Source organism: Anas acuta, chromosome 13 (assembly GCF_963932015.1).
Source record: "Anas acuta chromosome 13, bAnaAcu1.1, whole genome shotgun sequence".
NCBI classification, from domain to species: domain Eukaryota; kingdom Metazoa; phylum Chordata; class Aves; order Anseriformes; family Anatidae; genus Anas; species Anas acuta.
In genome coordinates this window covers 3,452,266-3,476,631 of record NC_088991.1, presented here as the reverse complement: position 1 = coordinate 3,476,631, position 24,366 = coordinate 3,452,266, and the positions used below count along the sequence as shown (strand labels likewise).

General features: G+C 35.4%; 1 protein-coding gene across 11 annotated transcripts in view; it reads left to right on the top strand.

Moving 5' to 3' along the window:
• AMMECR1 (AMMECR nuclear protein 1) overlaps positions 1–23,650 on the top strand; it is a 112,493-nt gene extending 88,843 nt beyond the window's left edge. For 2 of the 11 annotated variants that reach the window (XM_068697127.1, XM_068697132.1), the window contains 4 exons: positions 5,885–5,999; positions 14,192–14,282; positions 15,958–16,054; positions 19,182–23,650. In XM_068697127.1, the coding sequence (XP_068553228.1) occupies positions 5,885–5,999; positions 14,192–14,282; positions 15,958–16,054; positions 19,182–19,296 (418 nt within the window). In that variant the 3' untranslated portion in view covers positions 19,297–23,650. Of the gene's footprint in view, positions 1–5,884; positions 6,000–6,645; positions 6,808–14,191; positions 14,397–15,957; positions 16,055–18,409; positions 18,518–19,181 lie in introns of those variants that run through there. The other 9 variants (XR_011101079.1, XR_011101080.1, XR_011101086.1 and 6 more) reach the window with 9 other exon arrangements.
• The last annotated feature ends 716 nt before the right edge of the window (positions 23,651–24,366 follow it).

Below are 24,366 nucleotides of genomic sequence, written 5' to 3'. Positions count from 1 at the left end.
GGACCCAGTTTTGCCTAACTTCCATCCAGTTTGGGTCTGCAGATGTGATTGTCCACTAAAAGGTTTAGTGAGGAATTTAATTATTGCTTTCGTTAAATAATAATAAAATAGTAAGAATTCTTCCACTACCTTCCTTTGTCCACACAAATCCTTCTCTACTTTTTGTGATGCATACACGCTAGTAAACTTTTTAAAGATCCTTTAAAATCATTTGTATTTCTCATTTCCCCCATTTCTGCCCTACTGTTTATTACCAAGCTGCCACGTCATGTTTAAGAGCCGTAGGTTCTTAAAGACTGAAGGTGACTATTTTTATTTCTTCTAGCATTTCTGTGGCCTACAGAAAATACAAATGGACAGCACAGTGATGTATTGCATTTTGGTTCACCTGCTCATGCTATTATTTCAGAACCATGAAATGGTATTTTATTAAAACAAGGTGTAGTCCTAAGGAATATAAGCCTTAATTATAATTTTCACTGAATTTCATGCTATTAGTCATAACTCAAAATAGTTGAAACAATTTCCTTTTCTTTAAATCTTTTCAGTGTCTTTAAACACTGAAATACTTCAAAGTTTGCAAGCTTACCTGCTTTCCTGTACGCCCAAATGCAAAGGGGAGCGGAACATGAACTTACTGAAGAACATATTTCTGGAGAGCTTATGGACAGATGAAGTTCATTTGAGCAGGAGCTGGGATTTGTATAGCATAGCTCAGCCCAAAAAACAAAAACAAAACCTGATTGTTGATTAATACTTTGTTTTTTCTCGACTGGCAATTACTTGATCTGTCTTAGTAGGATGCACAAAACTTCATAAATAAGTATATTTGACTAGAAATGCAGTGCATGTGTGTGCATGCATTTTGTGTCTAAAAATAGTTTTCTTTGAACAGGATTCAATTTTGACTTTGCCTGCTTTGCTTTTAACATGAAGCAGAACCCCATGTGGAAAAACTAATGTCCTTTTATTGGCCAGCTAGAATTCCTCTTGCTTGGCACTGCTTCTTTTCAACTTTTCACTACCAAGTACTTCCATTTAGTCAGAAGCAATATATGTAAATTTACTCTGGGCATTAAGAAATACAGAACAGATGACGTAGAAAATGTTTTTCAAAATAGTTTTTTTTTTCTTTAAAGATGTTTTGAACTCTGCTTAATTTTCCCAAATTATTTTACTGGTTATTTCCACCCACTCTTCCTTTATTTTAAGTTTAACAGAAAAAAAAATGGAATTTGTTTTCAAAACCTGTTATTTAATATACCAGTCTCTGCTCCGATACAATCCTTTTGTCTTTCTAACAGAAGAATTAACAGAACATGGCACTGAATAAGATGGTAAAATCATGTTCTACTAGTGCAAAAGTTATGCTTCCATCAAAGAAACACGACAAAGTTTCTTCAATTGAGAATATCTACACGCAAGTATATCGTGGCTTTTCTTTCTGAACATATCAGATCAGAAATGAGTTTTTTAAGGAAAGTGAGCATATGTTATCTTGTCTGTGTTTTATGCTTGCTTTTAAATTGCTCACCAAGAAGCACGCAAACAGTAAAAGTGAGGTAAAAGTCTGAATTTACATATGTACGTCTTTGTAGAGTTTATGATATATGCCAAACTGTTGTCTCTAGAAACTGAAATTCTTTCTCCACAGAACAGGAACAGCAAAAGTAAAAGCTCGTGCAAGCTTTCTTGTGTTCGGTAAGTGTTGAGACCTGCTGACGTTTCTGACCGTCTGTTAACCATTGTACAAAAGCTAAGCTCTCAATGTAGCAGCTGCCCGTGAGGAAGTCTACTGGACACCCTCCACTTGTTTTGCTGAAATCATCAGAGTAGTCAGTAGATGGTGACTTATTAAATACCACAGAGGTAAAGTTTAGGCTTACTGAATAATTGCAGCCCAGGGATTATGGATGAATTCCAAAGGGATGCATTTCACCTGTTTCCTGTTAATCAAGCAATTAAAAAAATGCAGAAATGAAGGTTTATCTCTGAATAGATGATAGTAAGCTGGCCAGCTCTTGGTTTTTCAAAAGGTATCTGAAACTTAGAGTTTCAACCAAGGGGGCAATGGAGAGATGAGTGATTGGAAGCCTGACAGTCTGTAACATACAGTACTCAAGAGATAGATGTTTCCTGGTTTTAAAGTATGTGATGCATCTAGATAAAACTCATTAGGACAGGATTGCTAAGTTTTAGGCTAATTTTCCTAGATTTGACACCTGAGAGAGTTACTGGACTGTTCTAGTTTCATACATTTTGCATAAGCATACAGAATCCTTTCTGTGTAGCTAAATGGTACAAATAAGCGCTTTTAGGATGTTCTATTGGTTGTTTGTCAACGCTAATTGCTTCAGGTAAATTTTTGTTTTTCTGACATTAACAATGGAGACAAAGCTGTTTAAAAAGATGAAAGCAAATTGAAATGTGGGACCTGGAAATGGTGAAAGAAGGAACACAGTATTCAGTATTGGCTAGTTACAGTCGCATCAGAGACTTTTATTCAAATCTCTGATCAGTTTGTTCTGCCAGATTGCTCCCTTATCTTCAGCAGCAGCAGTGCTAATATAGGATATGTGCAAAGATGTCTGTAGGTATGACGGAACAATTTTTCAGCAAGCTGTACTGATAAAGCACCTAGCAGTTCTGAAGAAACAATTTCAGGTGTGGTTGAAATGGCATTATCGTTTGATAAACAGTACTGTAGTTACCATCAGGTGGTTACATGAAAACAAGTATTTGAGCTAGTTTCATATTACTGAATAACAGAATTAGCCAGTTAATTTACTAATAGTGTTTGTGATACGCACTCTATTGCTCTGCTTTCACTAAAATTGAACTACTTTGTTCGCTGTGTATGCCTGAGGCTTTTTTTGCCTTTGTGTGCCTTTCTGCTTCCACTGTGTTCACATGAAGGCTTCAAATCACAGCTTTTTATCAATATTCAAGTTTGTCATGATTCACTCATCTTGTTTTAAAGTATTACCACCGCATTTGAGATGTGGCTTACACGTGTGATGTATGATGTTTGTTTCTATACGACTTAAAGTATGTTAAATTGAGAATGGTTTCTCATCTGGCAATGATGGTGCAGGAGATCTTCAGTAAGTGGGAATTTGCCTGGGCTTCTACTGATGATGATATGGGGTATCAGGCTTACACCCATAGTAGACAACCTTTGCTTCAAAAGTTTAAATTCACAAGTGCATTCTGGCAGCTTTAGGAAGGGGAAGTGAAAGTTAGATAGACTAGTATCCAGCTGTGCCCCCCACAAAAAAAAAAAAAATCTGAAGGTTATAAATACTTACAGTATGGTAAGATTGTTACATAAATCTCAAAAACAGGATTAAACAAGCATTGGCAATATCCATGCATACTGTTGTTTTATAAGATAACTGAATTTGCAGTTTGTTAATACAATAATGTTTGTCTTTTCATGTGCTTTTCAGTAGTTATTCAAATAGACTGGTTATATGATAGAGGTAGAATGTACACCAGGGAAATTTGCATGTAAGTGAACTTGCAGTAGCAACAGATTCTCTGGATAGGATATTTCTTAATCAAAATATCAAATTAAAAGAGGATTTGGGTTTCTGAGCATACCTTTTAGTTTCTTTAAAAGGTGTGAAATTTCAAGAGCATGCTTGCATGCACTTACTAAATAAACCCATGGAGAAGTGCAGATATCCCATCTCTGGCTCAAAATCCCTAAGCTTTAAACAGCTGGATTCCTATAGAGTCTTCTAGGGAAGTACCACCTGGATATTTATTGTGTTCTTGTATTTATTCTTTTGCCATCTGCTGCTGGTTACTACTTAATACAAGGCAAAATGGACTTCTGGTTTGAGCTGACCCTGTGTTCCAGAGTATCCTCCCTTTACTCTTACATATGTTTTGCCTATTTGGAGGGATATGAAGGCTGAATTAGCTGCTCAAATTTTCCTTTCTCTCCTGCTGTAGCTATTTAAGTTGGTCTGTGATGATGCTCTGAAATACCAGGTAATGGAGAAAGGTAACTGTCTGGTTTCCTGCAGTTAGAAACCTGGCTTTGCAAATCCCATCAGCAGAATCATGGAGAATATCTTGATACATCTTCGGTGAAAGTCGTTACTTAAATATCACAGGCATTATGCTTTAAATCTCATTAGTGTTCTCAGTTGTTCACATGTCTGTGTAGCCCTGTCCTACATAAATAAGTTTAAAAATTTATCTTGGCTATAATTATTGTCTCAACATCTTTTTTTCATTGTGTATGGCAACTTTGACTAGGGTTGCTTAGAAGTACCTCTAAGTACTGGTAGAATAGACTCACCATCTGTTTCCTAATTACATAACAAATTTACCTTCATAATGAAAATCTAAATTTCTTATCTATTTTATAACATAAAAATACTAAAGCTTGGAGAAGAGCCTCTAGTAATTCCAATAGTATATTCTTTATTTGTAGCATGTCTGAAAAAAAACAGACTTTTTTTCCCCCTGGAAAAGGAAAGGTTCTGTCTTAATTCATCAGTGTACGGGATTAACTTGTGATGGGATTTCTATTTCTGGTTATACATATGATGATTTCTCCTAGGTAAAGTTTACTTTTTTTTTTTTTTTTTTTTTTTTTTTGCTTATGCACTATTATTTCATATGCCATAATAAAGCTATACTATTCCTTACGTGAGATGGTGGTATCTGATGCAGAGACTTCAGCCATATTCTAAATGCCATCGTCATGGCTGTAATGGTATCAGCTAACGGCAACTACAGGTTGTATGCCAAGTGAAATGAGTAAGAATGATCTAATTGTTATATGACACAATATGACATGAAGAACTTGGTAGTACTTTAACAACTCTCTAAATGTTAAGCTCTCCTTACTTAGTAAAAAGCTCAGTTAGCAGGTCTGTTTCTGTTGGAGATGATCATGGAGATGTTCATGTATGTCACATTTAAAATTGTAAGAGAAGAAAAAATGATGGGATACCTTAACCTTCCCTTTTCCAGTTGAACTGGTTCTTAACCAAACTTATACAAGTAGGTTCTTACAAATGTTCTTACTAGTGGTGCTGCTTCCTGTCTGTTAACTGCTTTGTTTTTCAAGGAGCACTGGAATCTACACAGATAGTTCTTGGTATGGAATTCTGTCCGCTAGATGTATGTTCGTCTATAGAACCGTGCCTTAGCCTGAGGATTATCTTAGCTGTTTGCAAGCTTCCATGTTACTAATCATTATCTCTGCTTTGCAGAACACCTTCAAGTTCTGTAGGTTTACAAGTCTGTAGAACTCCTGGATGTTTTTACCTATTTATAATCAATATTCTTTTTGGAGAATATTCTGCTTGCTTGGATTTCTTTCACTGAATTAAATTCTACAGTTTGATTACTGTATTTACTACATTTGATTTTTGCAGGCTACAGAATTTCCCTCTCTATTCTGTATGGTTTAATCTTTTTTTGAAAGGGATTTACTAAATTGCAGGTAGAAGAGCTGTTGCTTTGTTTGTGTGGGTTTTTTTTTGTTTGGTTGGTTTTTTGTTTTTTTTTAACTTTTTCCAAAACTTTCTGGTGTTTCATTAGTAAGTCATTGTCACAGAAGCAAAATCAGCTCAGGAAGCAATCACCCTGAGAATACCACCTAACTGACCAGCCAAGAAATTTAAAAGAAATGTCTAAGGAACAAGTTGGGAATATTGGTCAGTGTGTTACACCGGTAACTGGGTTATCAAACTGGTCATCACTTCATCAGTTGTCTTTTTTTGTTTGTTTTTGTTTTGTTGGTTTTTTTTGGTTGTTGTTTTGTTTCTTTTTTGTCCTTCATGCTTTTCAGTTGATTCATTAGATCCTTGATCTTTAAAAAAAAAAAAAAAAGTTTGAAATTCTGTTTTGTCTTCAACAGTGCCCTTAAAGATAGTCGTTTCCCCCCAATGACGAGGGATGAGCTGCCACGGCTTTTCTGCTCAGTGTCTCTACTCACTAACTTTGAGGATGTATGTGACTACATGGACTGGGAGGTAAGGATTTCAGATGTCTTTAAGAAAATTACTTTGATATTACGAGCATCTATAGCAGAAGTCACGTCATTTAAATTATTTGCATATATTTAATTAGTCACTGTTTTACACGCTATATGGATTGTTTTCTGTAGAGATTTAAGAGACTATTTTGCTAGAACTACCATCGCCTTCAAGGTCTGAGTTGTGAAAGTGGAGCGGAGATTTGATTTCTTGCCCATTTAAGCACTAAAAATAAGAGTGCCCTGTGCGGTTGTAGTTATGTCTTAAGATTCCATCATGCAAGGTATTGTCTGGAGTGATGGGGTCCTGAGACCTCTTTTGCAGCATAGCTAACTACAGAAACAAAACATGGCAGATTGTTCTGTTGATTCTGGAAACAGGATGCTCCAGTATGAAAGTTGGTAGTCTGATGTATGCCTCTGGAAATGGACACTGCAAAAATTGCAATCCCAAAACAAGCAGCCTTACGTAGATTGTAGGAGCCAAGCCATTTATCTTTTCCAAAACGTTCTTCACTTTCAGAGCAAGTGGCCTGCACAGAGCCCACAGAGCCCTTAAACAGTGAGGCCAAGTAAATGATTGCTCATATTTTCCTTTGCTACTTCTGCATGGAGCAGAATCTGTTTTACTTGCTTGATTCTAGGAAACCTGCATGCGTTCTCTTGGAACAGCAGCATAGAAGTCACAGATTAAGAAGCAAACACTGCTTTCAGAGTTATTTCTGGGAAGGTGTACTGGAAGAAGTGTTATTCTGTTACTCTTACGTTCTTTCCCAAATTATTTGGTATTGGATGCATGCGAGAAAGTAAGTTACTCAACTTAAGATGAACTTCTTATCTCGGCGAGGATGACTGTTGCTTTGCATTTCTAGTCTATATTTGAATGGATAGAAAATTTTTTGAAGTTGTCATATATGCTGGTGGATGTGTCATAATGCCAGACATACCTCACAAGTACTTCACTGTAATCATGACTTAACCCTACTAAACATTTAGGAATTCTTAATAGAAAAAGAGGCTTTCTATTGCGCACACACATAACAAATATATATTGAAGGGAAATTTCATTCCTTGTTAAAATGGTAAGAGGCTCTACTGTATCAGAATGGTGGTGTCTGGCTGTAACCTCAGCAGTATGAATTAATTTTACAGTAGTTAAAAATCTAATAAAAATGCATTATCTGTTCAACTTGTAATGACAAAGGCTTCTTGCCTTCTGATATGTAATTCTTCATGAATTGAGTGTAAGTCTGCTTTGGTGTTTATCAGCATTTTTCCTATAAGCAGAATTATTATTTTTTTTTATGAAATGTCAGACAAGTAAGTCTTAGCTGAAACTGTGCGTTGTAAACAATAAGAGACTTTTTTGAGGGAACTCATTTGTCCTGCTTCTGAGCCCTTTAAGTACCATTAGTCTTTAAATACTGTTTTCAAGCATTTAAAACTGTAGTGACTTTTAATACTAAATCTTTCCTGCTTTACTAAGTTTACTTCTAGTAGTAACCATAGTGATGTTTTTGATTTTATTTCATTTCTAATAACTTATTAAAAAAGACTGTGAATATACTCATTAAAAGTGTGAAGTGCAAGATAGTATTTAGCTATTTCTGTGGGGTAGTCTACCATTAATATTAGATGATATTTTATTGCCTCAATAATAATCTTTTAAGATGACCAAATTTTTCATTTTTAAAGAGAAACAGAAACTAATGTCTGAGTACAAAAAGTGATTGTTTCATACATAGTTATGGGTGATCCCCAAACTTTACATGCAAAACAGATGGGGGTGTAAATATGAGAAAGATAACATTTTTAATTCTTAGTCCTTAAAAGAATGATTCATCCCTGCACATGCCCCTGTCAGTGAGATAGCTTATGTCATCTATGTTTCTTTTAAGGGAGCTGCAGTTATGCAATGTTAAATAGCAAAAAGATATTTCAGGATGTCTAAAATATGATCTATAGAGGGCTTCTGCATATTCTGTTTAGTATAATGCTAATTTCCAGATCATCCTAAGAATCAACGTGGTTAGAAGATCTTAAATCTGTAGGTATGCTACCAATTGATGATCTTGTAGGAGCTACTTCAGCAATTTGCTGATGGCGGTCACAACATTTCAAAATTGCAGATTCAGACAACTCACTGGTTTGGCAGCTTAGAGACAGGATCGTTTGACCCAGGAGTGTCTCCTGTATCCTGAAGCAGAGTGATAGATCTTTTCTCCGATCAATGAATTATATTCCCAAACTGAACAAATGAGTATTACAGTTGTAAGAAGCAACGAGAGATCCTTTTGCAGCAGAAGCTTCAGCCAAGTAAACAGGAGATATAAGTTGACCGCTATTAGCTCCATATGACTTTTCAAATTGCTGCCATTTTCACCTTTTATAAAGGTTTGTACCTTCTCCTGGTTATTTTTAAAGGACCGCATCAATGCAGTGGTTCATGAAGACACTTCCTAAAATATAATTCAGGATTCTTACTTGCATGTGACTGTATATAAACTGTGCTGTGTGTTAGCAGTTGAACAAATGTGGGGCTTTGAAATGAATGCTGGGAGTGGATGAAGTGTTTCCTTATTTCTGCTGGACAGAACTCGTGAAATATTGCTGTGGTCTGGTAGCTGCTGGGGTGGTTTCACAGCCTTTCTCAGCCCTACTTGAGGGCATGGCTAGAACATAAATTGCAATATTATTGTATATATTGTATATATTCTATGCATGCTTGTTTTCTAGAAATACAGAAAAGCACAGTGCCTCTATTCATCCTCTCTCTTTCATCTTATAGCAAGTGAACCCTTTCTAAGAATATTTTCTGTTCATCTCATTAAGAATCTGTGGGGTTTTCTTGTTACAAGGTAAACTCTGTCTTGCTAATTCAGACCCTCCTCCAGTTTTCCTACTAAAATGTCATAAAACATTAAGACGTATGTCATTACAATAAGAATCTTTTTGGAAAATGTTATTTTAATTCCAGCAGGGTAATAAATAACTAGAACTTATCAGCTGTTGTTCCTTAAAATACCTTGAAAGAGATCTTTGTCCTGAAGTTGCTGTTCTTCAGTAACGTAAAATCTACAGAATCGTGTGTGCTTTCTGTGTTGATACAAAAGGCCTTTAGTCTGTATATGCTGGTTTAAATATTAGTTTAAATAGTTTTAGGTGGCTTTTCATTGTTGACAAAGTTAGTATATTTAAGAGTTGTGGGACTTCTTCCTGTAAGTGCAGCAGCACCGCAACTTTTGGAGCTTGTATTTGTTCGAACAGAGAAGAGTCTTGATCTCACTGTTTTATTTTCTTTAGACAATATTCAGTGATTCCATGTATGTAAATGATATAAACATAAAAAAAGAATACATGTCATGAATTGGAGAGCATTTCTCCTTAATAGCCTTTTGCCTCCATTAAATCAGAATGTAATATTTAAGCCCTAATAAAGATGGTCAAAAATAAACCAGTATATTTGGTATGGATAGAAGGCTAAAAAGCTGAAGAATTCCACTAATAAAAAGTAGGGTCAACTTCTAGTAAGTAGCAATAGTTGCTTAATCTGAAATTTTCTGTTTCCAGGCACATTCATTTAGAGCAAGTTCCAGTAAGTAAATGGGAAAGATACTACGTTATATGGTATAATAATGTATAAAGTATCATATAGCCTCTATAAGCTATAATATATAAGCTGTAGGCTAATTTATTTGTTTGAAAATGTTTCTAGTTTGCCACTGTTGAAGGATTAAGCTGATAAACCGCAAGTCAGTAAAAAGCCACACACCAAAACAGCCTGGTTTGGTTCATCATGTGGTTACATGAATGCTCATACTGGTAGAACCAAGAGGCAAGGCAAGCAGAGTTTGTTGCATGTTACCTGGCATGCAGACAGCAAGGACTGCACATCAAGCCATGTTTCTAGTCTCAAGTGAAGAATATTGAGTGAACTTAAGAAACAGAAAGACACTTACTTCCACCACGAAGGGTGTGTTGCACTACTCCAGCTGGGGTATTCAATGTGGATACTTCATAATAGTTTCTTTGTTACCTGCTTTTAATGCATTTCTGAAAAAAATGTTTACAACTCATCTTAAACTAGTGTTAATATATGCAAATTATAGATTTCAGTGCAGTAGATAAAACTGAACAGAGCAGTAATTCGATAATTTACTTCACAGTGGACTAGACAGTTAAATTTCTGCAAGGCTTGATGTTTTAGATGCTTATCCAAGTTCCTCACTGAGTGTCTAATAAGAATAAAGTTACTTCTTCCTCTCAGTATGGATGGGGAATCAGAACGAGAGGAGCGGGTTTGTAAACTGTGTTTGGAACTCGGTCAGAACCAGGCAGTTGAACATAAGCGTTGCCTGAGTGTCAGTTTTGGAGTAGATTCTAGAACAATTTTTTGTTAACCCAATTGAAATAGATATGGACAGGTACACAGATACAGGTATAGATAGGTATGATGGGCAATAATCTAGCAAGTGACAGAAGCCTTCAGCAAAACAATAAATATTGTGTGCGTCTCTTTTGCCCCATCATGAGATGTATGTAAATAAATGATTCATTAAAAAAGAAACCATATAAGTGTGGATAAATGAATATGAATATGTATAAAATACACAACTAAGTCTGAAGTTCTGTTGCGGTCACTTCTAGTTTCATATAATCCCTTAGATTTAGGGAAAGGTCTGTGTTTTTGAATTAATGTAGTCTCTGGACTTAGTGTTAAGTAGTCTCTGTCTACTTGTACACGAGGCCAAAAAGCTTATATCCAAAAGTATTGGATACATATTGTGCAGTATTTCATGCTATAAAACCCTATAGAAATATTTCTGTTGGAGGAGACTGGTTGCTGCATTTTGAAGTCTCTCCTCATCTGACATCCTCATCAGTCTTTCTGCAGCTCAGAAGGATACCTGCATATGTCATACATAGGGATATAACTTAAGATAGAACTTAAACTCCATCTGCTGAAGAAGAATGTTTGACTTGTTTTGCTGGATGGCACAGATGTTATTTCAGGAAAATTTGCCTCTAGTAAAGCAGAAATCTTAGTTTGCAAAGAAAGCCACAGGTTTTGTTTAAGTTCTGTTCTGAGCCTGGTAGGCAAATTACAGTCCAGTTAATGTCTTCCAAACGTGTAACTACCCGTTACCTCCCATCTTAGGAGGGAATGTTTGGGGAAATTTCACAGAAGTTTCCATCAGTGCTGGTCTCTTGAGGAAGTCAAAATAAATTGCTGTAGTTGAGCCCGTGTCTATCTTAGTCTGGATCATTCTTAGTATACTTGTGTGTGGCTTCCGGTTTTTTTAACTTAGGCCTGTTTTTGTTTAACTGGAGCTAAACAATGGAAAGCCATTTATACTGGACTAAAAGTACTGCGTAATTAGCTGGGCAGTTGGAATTCATGCTTCACAGAACGCTGTGAAATTTTCCCAACCAGAGAAATTGTGGGCACAGTTGTATTGCCTTATTCATTTTGCTTTATATCTTTTTTCCTCCATGGATATGGGCCTAAAACTCTATTAAAATGGTTAATGGGAAACATCTAGTATAATGCAAGTACCTACTGCTTGAATGTAGCATCATATTTAATACATCATTAGTGTTTCTGGTTAATATCTCATGAATGCTACAGGGTCACTGTTACGCAAAAAATGTATGGAATTTGGAATCTAATACTCTGCAGGGTTTGAAGGTGTGCAAAAACAGGCCATTTGGGTTTAGGGCTTACTCAATTGAACGTATACAGTTATGTAATCAGCCAAATGCATACGGTAGTTAATGTGATGTTGCTGTTACAAGACTAGCATTCATTTTTCCAAGTAAATCCAGTTTTACACCAGTTACCTATAGTAGTAGTTGTTTCACTGCCACATAATCGACTTTATCAACAAAGTTTGTGCAGAAAACTTGGTGATTTGTGCTTCAATTGATAGTTCCCTTTTAAGAATGATCAGATCCTCCTTTTTCCTCTTGTATAGTAATAAAAACAATTAGTTTGTGTTGATGGAAGGGGTTTTGATGAGCCACCACCACTTTGGTAGCTTTACTGATGAATCTTTCTTCTACATCTTCTTTCCCTCAGGGGAGGGAGTAAAATCACTAATGTATTGTTCTGATAGTTCACGAATCAAAATGTTAGCATTCTCCTAGGATGTTGCCTTAAAAAAATACTGAGTGACATTTGTAAGAAATGCCTAGTAGAAGCAGATCGGAAATTTGTATAAGCTTAATAGCCTGAAAATGATGCCATGTAAAGGCCACGTGAAATAACTTCTAGAAGTTGTAAGTAGACACTGTTCTTGTGCTTTGGTTTTGTTTTTTGTTAGGGGGGTGGGGAGGGAGTACTTTTGCTTAAGGTTTAAAAGTAAGCAAGCATGTATTAGCTAACCTTTTAACTACATGTCATACCTTTGTAACTGCTGTTGGATCCTTCCCATCTGCTGCTTATTGCCTGCTTTTGAAAGTTAGCTACACTAATCCACACAGTAACAACCTTACACTATAGAACAACCCAATCTTTATCTAATCACACTTTCTAGTTTACCAACAGAGATGAAATTTCAGAAGGTCTTGAACCTTAGAGGACTGACCTGATACTTTCCAGGAAGCTGGAGGCAGGCTATGTTTTAGGGCAATCTCAAATAATGTTCTTTTAGTTTCATATCTACTTTTTTTCTGTTCTAATAAAAAGCCTTTTAAAATTGATATGAGCAAACGTACAAAGGAATATTGTTAGAATTAGATATTTAGGTCTTCAGTTCTGATCTTAATTTGGAGCATTCTTGGAGCTGCAAAAACTTACTCTGTTCTTATCGTAGGGATAAACTAAGTAGATTTCAGCTTTAACACCGTTGCTTTTTACTTTCAAATTCTTTGGGTTTATAATTACATCATCTGACCATATAGAGTATATATCTTTCTAGTGGTTGTATATGCACGTTATGAATGTTAGGTAATGAAATACATTGAAATTTGCAGTGAATTAAATGTGTTAGTCTCTAATTAATTTTTCTTACATGAGGAATACTGGGTTCACACAGAAAACTTACTGAGGCCTGGTGAGGAGAGAGACTTTTCCCATCATTGTCCCATGTTTATACAATGTATAAAGATTACAAAGTTTAAAAAATAAAGTCTCAATAAAAGCAAATATGTTAATTGAACAAGTGGTTATTAAGACCTTTGTAAATATTCCTTAGTTTTTTTCATTGTCATGCATTTACGGTAAAGTAGGTTGTCACTGGAAAAACTATTACTTAATTTTTTACTAATTTTGTGTTGAAAAACAAACACCATTCCAAATAGCATGTGATACTCTTTTAAATATAAACTCTCCATTTCCTCATGCAAAGTTGGGAACTTTGGATTTAATTAGAAACAACATCTTAGTTATGTGGGCATGAAAATTAAAATACCAGTTTACTCATGTTTTGAGTTTACATGCAGAACTCCAAAGCAACTTATTTGTTATTGTACCTTGAAAACTGGGGTTCTTCATGCACTGGAAAAAGTACCTAGCCTTTTTTTTTTCTGACAGCTCATATGTAAAATACTTCTAACACCTTGAGATTAGATATTTTGGTTCCTACACTGGTATTTTGTCATATTAGAGTACTTAGTAGCACGGAAGTGGGAGTTTGAAGCTGAACGCTCTGGAATACCTCCTTTTCCTCTCCAAAGTTAAGCAGAAACTTTGAGAGCTTCAGGTTCAAGTTGGTAGTGACAAATATTTCACTGTTCAGTTGTTACTTCAAACAAAATTAAGGCTCTTAATTGAAGCACCACTAGACTTACCAGCTGTATGATTGCCTGCAGATTATATCTTGCGGTCTCAAGTGTCTAAGCCAGGTGTTTTTATGAGCAACAACATTGCCAACAGTGTCAGAGGGAGACAGTAAATCCAGTTACAGAACTGCCTTACTTAGCATCTCAGCTGCCTCACCTTCAGACCAGAAATGAAGCTCCATGGTGGAGCTGAGGAGCATGTCTGTGCTGCTACTGACTTACAAGGCTGTCAGGTGAACACACCTTTCAGAGATTAGATTTTGCTTCAGTACCACCTTTTGAAATTCTCTGCAAAATGCTATTAACCATTTAAAGGTTCAAATTTTGGCCTTTATCATGTTAGAAATCTCTTGTATCTTTTTTTTTTTTTTTTTTTAATGTACTAATAAAACTGCCGATTTCTTGCAGGTGGGTGTACATGGCATTAGAATAGAATTCATCAATGAAAAAGGATCAAAACGCACCGCCACCTACTTACCGGAGGTTGCAAAGGAGCAAGGTCATTGTTGCACTTTATTTCATATGATCTGGTGAAGAATTTAAACATACATATAAATCTAAAATGCAATATTTGACCTTGCACTGATGTCAGATGATGGAGCAATATTTAATTGTAAGAAAAGACTCTTATATAAAATGCCAATAACATGTCTGTATCAATCCCCTTATAGGGATTCAGTGAACTGTAGCTGTTTTTTAAGCAAGTCATGACCACGGTGAAGCTATAGGAAAACAAAATATGGAGAGGAGCCACAGTGCTGTCAATTAACTTTACAGTTGTCAAAAGTTACAGATTTTCATATAATTGTTATGCTGCAATATTAGACATGCACAAACTCTGTTAAGTTACAGGATGTCTGGTCAATAATCTTGACAGCTGATTTATTCTCAGATTCCCAGTGGTGAAGGTTTTTTCAGTTAGGTACTTTCTTGTAGCATTTTATTTGTTTTTATAAACAGCGGCTTCTGGTATTTTGGATGGATGGATGGAAGGGAATGACTTTCATACTGAAAGTCCAAAATAATGTGTCCCTTTTAATAGAGGGATAGACTAAAGTGTGTGAATTAACATATATGTATATATACTGCAGATTTTGTTGAATAGCAGTCTGTTGGTCTAAGCAACTAACTCCGACTACCACTAACATTATTCTCTTTCAGGCTTGGCAGTGTGTCTCAGTGTTTAAATTTTGCATTGCCACTTTTTTGGTTTTCCTTTTTATATTTGATTTGGTGAGCAAAGGAATAGGATGAATTCTTTAAAAGTTCAGATGCTTTCCAAGGCAATTGTTTTCCTTTTGTAATCTGAGATTGGCCAGTTCAAGAAGTGTGGTTTTTTTGTTTGTTTGTTTGTTTGTTTGTTTTTTGTTTGTGTTTTTTTTTGTTGTTGTTAAGACCTTTGGTGATCACCTACACAAGTTTGTTTTATTTTAAATTCAGGAATTAGGAGGGGATGTTTACATTTCTAAATACTTACAGTAGACCACGTTTTTTACCCTTTTTTGTTGTTGTTTTAAATATTCAGTGTGACTAATCTTTTGGAAATAACACGTCTTAACAGCTATCTTGGAAATATTAAGCTTTTTAAAATCAATATGTAGGAGTTTTGAATAACACGAAGGCTTTTTGAGAACAATAATGAATCTGGATTTTTTTTCCATCATTGTTTTTAATTAACCAGCCACCTATACAGTAGTTCTGAAATTAGAAATATCACTAAGCTTTACAGTGACATTTGTGGAGAAGAATAATGTCTTTCCACTTGTTCGGCTAATAAATCTTTTGAATTTTAGAGAAATTTAGTTTTTCCATACCATCGTAGCCATTTATGATGTATAAACTGATTGTGATTAATGATCATTCCTGAATGTTTCAGAAAAGTATAATTTTGTCTGTTAACCCAAGTCTAGGACACAGTGGGTCTGCTTTTAAAATATTTCAACTATGAGATAAAAATGTGTGTTTGTAAAGTAAGCTTTATGCCTAAAGAAATCCTATGCAGCATATTTCCTTCAACCATTTTCTTAGGCAGGGAAAAAATTTCTATGTTTTGTACACAACTTCAGAAGAGCACTTGTATTATCAATAACGCTACATACTGTACTGTATTTTCTGCATCATCTATTGTTACTGCTGTAATTCTCACTAATTTTTACTGCTATAAAATTCAACAGGATGGGACCACATTCAAACCATAGATTCCTTATTGAGGAAAGGAGGCTACAAAGCTCCGATTACTAATGAATTCAGGAAAACCATAAAGCTAACCAGGTATGCATCATGGAATACTACAGATAAGTCCTGTTTTGATACTGCTGTGATATGTTCATTCCTGAAATGTGGTTGTTTCAGATGTTAATAATCTTTCCCTTATTTATTAACAATTTCTTTTCACAATAGCAGTACGGAATTTAGAGATATTTGTGCCTTGCAATAAATGTAACAGGGATTACTGGCATTAAGCGAGAAAGAAAAGACAGTTATTAAATAGTTTGTTATATATTTATCAGGGCTCCTAACTCTGAAAAATCTTTGCAGTGTATTAGCTCTATGTTTTTACGGTTTGTTTGTTAGGTGTAATGGATCTCAAGGGGCTTTTATTAACGAGGATTACTTGCCATTGTCAATTTATATTGGAGCACTTGGAACACTGAGTCTGTTGCTGTGAAGGTGTGGAGGCCCTGTTCAATGCCTAAAGCAAGCACTGGCTCCCGTGGAGTATAGGCTTCTTCCTGATCTCAACAGGCTAGGTGTCCAAGCTAGCTAGCTGATGATGACGGTCAGTGTACTACTTTGACTGCGTCAGGGTATCGTCAGGAGTAAAGCTATGAATCTGATACTTTATTTGATACTCTGTCACTCGTACACATTAGAGTACTTGTTGTAATGCTCATTTAATAAAATGTGTTCAGAAGGGCTTGGTAGCAGGTCCAAACCAAAATCCTTTATAACTAGTAGTGGATATTCTGCCCGTAAAATTGCAGTTACGTGGTGGAAGAGTAAATGTTGATAGAAAGCCTCTAAAACATCATATTTTTATAACTGTGCAGTATAAAATGACTGCTGAGCTCTAGCTATTTATTCCATGCTTGGGGAAAAAAGATCTTTATAAATTTCTTGTTATAAGGAGGTATTGACTGTTAACCCTTTATGTTCCTTTTTTTTCTTTGGGGATAATGAACATACTATTAATAAAGATAATAAATTTGCTGGTTGGAATCCTTTGTCCAAAATTGTTATCCTTTCTACCTTTTATCATAGGGATTCATAGGGCTACAGGATTAGTTTTTTAAATGTTGTATATATTATCTTTGGTTCTGTGTACGTATTTCTCTGGAAATTTCTTTCCTTCTTAGTGCAACTAGACGTGAGCTAGACTTGCCTTCCTGGGCAAGGATTAAAACACAATCCTTTCATTTCAGACATTTGAAAATACTTGGAATCTCATGATCATTTATGTGCTTGTAGAGGACAAAGAGCTGAGATTTGTGTTTTTTTCAGCTCTTACATTTGTCATCTCTATCTACAAGGCTCGCTATTACTTAGCTGCAGTGGATGTTTAGCCCAGATAGAAGGCACAGCATTTCTTAGGAAAAAAAAAATATATATATATTATTTTTATTAGAGGAATCCCTCCTTCATTCAGTGGTCTTTTGGATGAAGAAGAAAGCCTTTGTGTCCAATTGATTATTCAGAATTCTGCTTTATTGGAGGAACCTGATTACTGTGGAATTGCTGTTACTAAGGCAAACAAGTTATTCTGAGAGTTAAATTAGGGAGGAAGGATTTACAGAATACAGCTAAACTTCCAAATGCAGCATCCCAATTTCCTTTTCATTTATTTTACCAGTATACCTCATTATCTTCTTTTCAAAAAGAGTATGTGGTGATAACTGAGGGCAAGAGTAATTGCTAGAATTCTGAAATGAGACTTTCTGTACACCTCAATAAATGATGAATATATTCTTCCAAGACATCAGACTTCTATATAGCCTGTATTTTCTTCCAGCTCTATGATTTTGTTGGAAGCAGTGGTATATGAGAACAAAACAAAGTATGCTGTTTAGTGTATTCAGGTTCACAGCATCCAAAACGGTAGCAAAAACACTGGCCTAATGAGTGGAATAAACAAATTTTAACGTTCAGAATAAAATTCTTTTTTTTGTAATTTGTTTTAACTCTGATTCTACACAGGCTGCCTTTGGCTTATTTTAACCCACTGAGAAACAACTTCATTAATTACCAACTTTATGGTTTAGTTTAATAGTGGCAGAGGATTTCATTCACAAATGAGCTTACTCATAGGGGGCAGTGAGTGCTGTGTGCCATTCATATCAAGTAAAGAGGAGCTGCAGCTAATCTCATAGCCAGGACCAATGACCACTTGTTAAATCAGTACATCGTTAACCAACATTGTTTTATCAAGTAAATATGGGCTATTTGGTGCTCTGAAATGTGCGCTGAAGCAAAAAGCTGCAAGCATAAGGTGTTCTGCTCTGGCAAAGGGGCGAAAGAAACGAATGTGTTTGCTGCCTCGGTTGCTGAAGTTGATAACTCAACAGTAGTTTAAATTTTTGTGTTGGGTTGTGAGTGCAAGTGGTTGAGGCATGTGTTGTGCTTTTTCAGACCTAAAAGGGGAAAGAACAACCAGAGCAACTCCAGAAGAGAAATGTCATAAACAGGGGAGGTGGCAATATTTTAGACCACTGTAGCTGGATTCACCAACTCTCATCTGTAAGATCTCTTATGCAAGGTCTTTCTAAGTGAAATTTGTGGCAATGTGCAATAGTGTTATTTTTATGTAGATTTCACGGTTTTACAGATAAGTATAAATGTGGCAAGATGTTCCTTGTCAAACAATACTGATGCAAATGTATCTGAAGTATTTTTTGTCAGGGTCTGGATTCTGCTTTCTGCTATATATAGTCTAAAAAGGGTATAACTGCATTTAATGTAGCTGGGATTATTTTAAGAGCAGAATTTAGTAGACAATTGATACCGATTTTTTAAAAACAGACCCTAAATCTGTAACGCTTGTTTACAGTGTTTATCTCCTAGGTTTTATGTAGAGAGTTGGCTGACAATATGGGACACTCCCAGTAAATCCTCACAAGTTTAAAATCCCTCTATCATGAATAAAGTAGTAGGCAACATTTTTTAATAGTTCTGTGTGTTTGAAATATTTTTCGTAAGCACTTACTTGTCATAAAATTCAAGAATAACCCTGAAAACCACAGTGGTTCTCTCCATGCCCTTGTGCAACTGAAGTTAGTATTATTCCTAAGATCAGCCTACAGAGCTGTTCTCATCATTAAACATACAATTAGTGCCAAATTTTTAGTGCTACTCCTAGCTTCCTGGTAAAAGTTCTTGCATTTGCCTCTTTGCTCTTTTCTAGGTACCGTAGTGAGAAGATGACCATGAGCTACACAGAGTACCTTGCCCATCGTCAGCATCATCACTTCCAAAACGGCATTGGGCACCCCCTTCCACCATACAACCATTATTCCTGACACTGAGCCACATGACCAGTCACTGGACCTCTCTGCAGACCTCTTCCCAGGAGACCCTGCCCCTTCTTGGTCTAGCTATCTCTATTACTGTACCATTTTATGATGATAGTTTCCGTTGCCATTTTGAGGCTTCTCCTTAGCGTGTTAAGCTCATCATGGCAACGGGAGGAAAAACTGCGATATTTACAAAGACCCCATACTTTTTTATTGAGTCACTGCAGATTTTTTTGCAGCATATATAGCCCTTGTGTTTTTTATGAAATTTTAAATTTCTACTTCATTAACATTGAATTATATCAATCAAGGCTTTCTGTGACTGTGGATGGAAGGAAGAGTTTAAGGATTACAGTTAGGGATTCTTTGCTCAGAAAAAAGGCATTCATGGCTTTTTCATTAATAGCTCTGACAGGGGATGAAACATATCAGATTCAGGTGTTATACTAGACAATGAATTGCATTTTTATAACCTTCTTAATAATATTCTGTGTACAGTATCTCACCCCTGCAGTAAAGATTTCATGTAGCTATATACATGATCTTCAGATCCAGCACATACAGCCAGAATTTGAAGGCTGATATCCAAAATGCTTTTTTTGGATGTAGAGAAGCAATGAAATGTACAATAAGAAGTGAAGTTCATATTACAGCATTTTCAGAATCAAGTGGTCTAATTGATAGGACATGACATAATCCAGTAGGATACCAGATAGGTTTATCTCCTATTCTGCGCTGGAAGCTGAGGGAAGGCAGCCTTGCCAAGCCTGGTCATAGTAATGCATTTGTAATGAGATGATGCCTTTCTGATGATCTCAAATTAGGAGTCACATTTGTTTTTAAAAGCAGATTGGTGAGTAGCAGATGTCATATTAGGAAGAAAATTGATTTAGATTTTAGTGCCTTTGACTATGACATTACTATATACTTGCATATACAATTCATAGAAAAAATATAGCAAATGCGCCAGACATTGTAGCAAACTATATTGAGTTCTCTGCTGCTCTGGCGTTGGGGTTTCTGGGATTATTTTTTTTAAAGTGAGGTATTTTTCTTTCTCTTTTTGTTAGCTTATTCTAGAAAAGAAAAATCCCTATTTTGTTCTTTCTTGTGCTTTTGAACTTGCTGAGTTTTATCAAGTCATGAATAGTTAGGTAAAGTTAACTTGTTTAAAAAAAAAAAAAAAAAGTGTTGTGAAAGAGCACAGGACAAGTATGCCATAATTTTTACATGTTTTCATCTATTACAGGAATAGTACTTGAGAGCTCTAAGTACTGTGTAATAATTCTGATACTTCTCCAAGAGGTAAAGAAAGAAAACTGATTAGAACTTTTAACAACTGTAAAAACAGGGTTATTAAGAGGTACATGTGGTATAGTTGCAAGCCCAGTATATGCTAGGACCTACCTCCTTGCTTATGTGCCTGCAGAACTCCCACTAATACCTGTTGTAGGTCAGCGCATGTTTTAGGGGACAACACATCCCATCTATTATAGAAAAGACCTTCCTAATATGGGTGAGTAAACTACGGTAAGCAGAAATTCCAATTATTTTGAATAATGAATGTTTATAAAATATATATATAATTGAAATGGATGAATTAAGATTGAGGTAATTTAAAAAAAAAAGTCTGACCAATTGTACAAATGTTTCAAAAAAACAGTTATGGATAAATTTTGCTCATCCCTTATGTGAGATTAGCTCTGCCACTTAATTTATATGGAGGTTCTCATAGAAAGTCTTTTGTATTCCTTCATCCACAGCATCTGATGTCCAAATATTTACATTTTCAGTTGTGATGCCTTAATTTATAAGCAGAAGGCCTGAAATTTCAGGAGCCAAGAGGTGCCAGGCAGACGCTGCAGAAATTAATAGATGTTTATACAGAAGCTATTTTAGATGATACTGTTGTCTTGTTTCTACTTGGGGAGCGGTTTTAAATGGATTTGTCTTCAAGTGGAAACTGAACAAGTGGCTACCTGATAAAGTTTTTTTGTTTTGTTTTGTTTTTTCCTTGCCCTTATAGGGAAACTGAGCACAAACAGAATCATTCTGCTGCAAAAAAAAAAAAAAAAAAAGTCATCCGACCCCATCTTTATCTGTCATCTCGTTACAGCATGCTCATGCTTCTGTATGAGCTCATTGTTAGAAGTTTTTTAAAAAGATCTATTATATATAAAAATATATATGTATTGAAAGGTGCTAATCAACCTCAAGCAGGTCACGTGACTGGTCATGCGGATCTAAAATCATATCAGATTTTTTAAAAAATCTTCGATATATGCAGATGTTATACAGAATTTCTTACCAGTGTAATAATGATATACTGATGAATAAACAATCCTGCAGGTTTTTAAGGACAAGGTCAGCAATACTTCCCACCATGGCTTGGGGGGGAAAAGGATAGTTTTGTCTCCTTTTTGTATACAGCATAATGCACAATGCATTTTTGTCTATCTATTAGTAGCTGTTGCTTAAAAATATAGTTAAAAGGGTGTTATACAAACTGTAAAGGTGTGCTTTTGAAATGAGTTAATGCCAGACCCTTCTGGACCAGAGTTTTGTATCACTAATTAAAAAAACTGTTACAAAGTCTGTGGTCAATCAGATTGTATGGTATTTTGTAGAAGAGATTGGAATAATCAGTTTATCTACAGTGTTTCTAGGGCACCTACCTCCTCAGCATGCAAATGCTGAAAATGCTATGGATAGTTTCTGTGTAAATGTGGGTTTATTTGTACAAAATGTGCAGTTCACTGTGACATGCACTGGGACAGAATAGGTCTGTTTGCTTAAAGCTAATCAACAATTGCTTTCACAAATGTCATTCCCTCATAGTTATGTTTATTACCCTTTTAGATATATTACTGGGTTTAGATACAGATTTTTTTTTTATTGTTATTTTATTTGGGGTACTTTATAAAAAGTTAAGGTACAACCAAGCAGTTAATTTCACTGTTTTTAAGTTGGAATGCTAATTTTTGTTAAGCGCTAATCCATTTGCCTTATTCCATTAAAACAATTTTATTTTTTAATTCTTTTGCTTAATGTTCCTAAAAGCCCTCTTCTATAAACTAAAGTTTAAAAAAAAAAATAATGGACTTGACATGAAACTATTGCTTAGTCGTGCCTCAAGTGGCCTTCCTTCTGTCTAGACTGCCGTAGCACTGATTTTTCACCATCTCAACCCCAAATGCTGGTCACAGCAGGGGGAGGGCACATGAGAGTCCTGACCTCAGATACACTATGAAATCAAGACAGTCAAATCCATTTTTGCACACCCTGGCGTTTGTATATGGACCTCTTTACTTGTCTTCAAATGTGCGGGTTTTTAAAATTGTTGTCTGGAGTAGGTTACATCTCTTGTGTGTGTTAGATCGAACCAAAGAAGCCTCCAGCCATGCCCAAATGCTGCTCCTAAAGCCTGCCTTCCAGTCCTTACAAAATCCCTGCAGGATTAAATGTGTTAACTTTTTTATTTTTGTACAGTTTCTAACTGATTTTTGCTAGTGATGTTAATTGAATTAAGTTTATGTGGGGAGTCTGAGTATCTCCTCCATTTAAATAAACTGGTGACTTTCCTTTTATGTTTAAAAAAAAAAAAAAAAAGAAAAAAAAAAGAAAAAAAGGAAACCCAAAGTGTGCCTCTCAGATTTAAAGGGTTTCTGGTTACATTTATTCTTAAGACCAGCAATGATTCTTTATATACAAAGATATGTTTTCCTCGTTTTTTATTACTGTTAAATAAAATAAAAAATAAAAAATAAAAACCTCTTTCTTTGCTCTGGACCCAGTAATTGCGCTGGTACATAAACGCACTGAGAAAACAAACTTTTGTTTGAAACTTTTGTAACAACTTATGACTGTTTTTGTATATCGAAGTTGATTCTTTTCAGAATATTTGGATCTAGTTTCTAAGTTATTTTAGTGTTTTATATGTTACAAAAAAAAAATTTAATTGTTCACCAGCATCTTGAGTTATCTGTAATGCAGTGGTGACACACAATGGGCTTAGGGCTACCTGGAGTAGCTTACAAAGCCTCTCTCTTTTCCTTCCTTTCTTAGTAACTTGATTGATTACAATTATATCAGATTACCTGAACCCCCTTCCTTTATTACTAGATCCTCCTTCCTTCCACATTTAATTGCTATTAGTGTGAAGAAACTGTTGAAATGGGCATTTTAATATAAGTATGGCTTAAAAAGATAAAATGAGGAAAAAGCAAAAAAAATTATATATATAGAAGGTTATCTGTGGGTCTGTGAGATATGGCTGTGGAAAGATATTGTAGTAGTTTTAACACTATTGTTATTACCTTTTAAATCATTTACCCAATAAAATAAGGAAAAAGAATCACCATTTCTTTTTATGTTTCTCTGCTTAATTGTGCGGCTTTGTCACTTTGTTTTTCTTTTTTTATTTACGCATTCGCAGTTACTGTTAATTTTAAAAGCTAATGCTGTGTTAGGAATATTTTCCTGTGATTAATTCTGTCTTTTCATTTTGCCTGCTGTAGGAACCAGTTGGACAGGTGCAGCTTGCAGTTGTAATTCAGACGTGAGTTACTGAGTACTCCAAATTATATCTGTTTCAGGTCCACTTTGGCAGTTGTTGCATCAAATTTTAAATATGGAATTTTGTCCAGTAAATACGGAATTATGTTTAAGATCGGGCCCCTTATTCTCTGAGAGGTGGAATTGGTTTCAAATTCTTTAAACGAAACTTGGTTGCAAAACCAGTTACACTGGTGTAACCAATACATTGCCTGTAACCAATACATTGCCTGTAAAGGAACATGAGTCAGCGGATTAATGCAGCAAAATGTGTATTAAAGAGTATCTTGCTATCACCTGAAATAATTTCAGTATTTTCTTCACATTACTCTCACAGGTGTGATTTGAAAGAATATCTAGGCTAGCTTTGTCATAAGGGGTTTCTTTATCTTGCATGACATAGATAGCTAATGTATAAACTGATACGTTTTATGGAAAAAAAAAAGAGTGCAGCGTTTGCAGTGATTTTTGCAGGAGTCCTGTGAAATATGAAAGATCAAGTAAGAAGTCCTGTGCCATTCC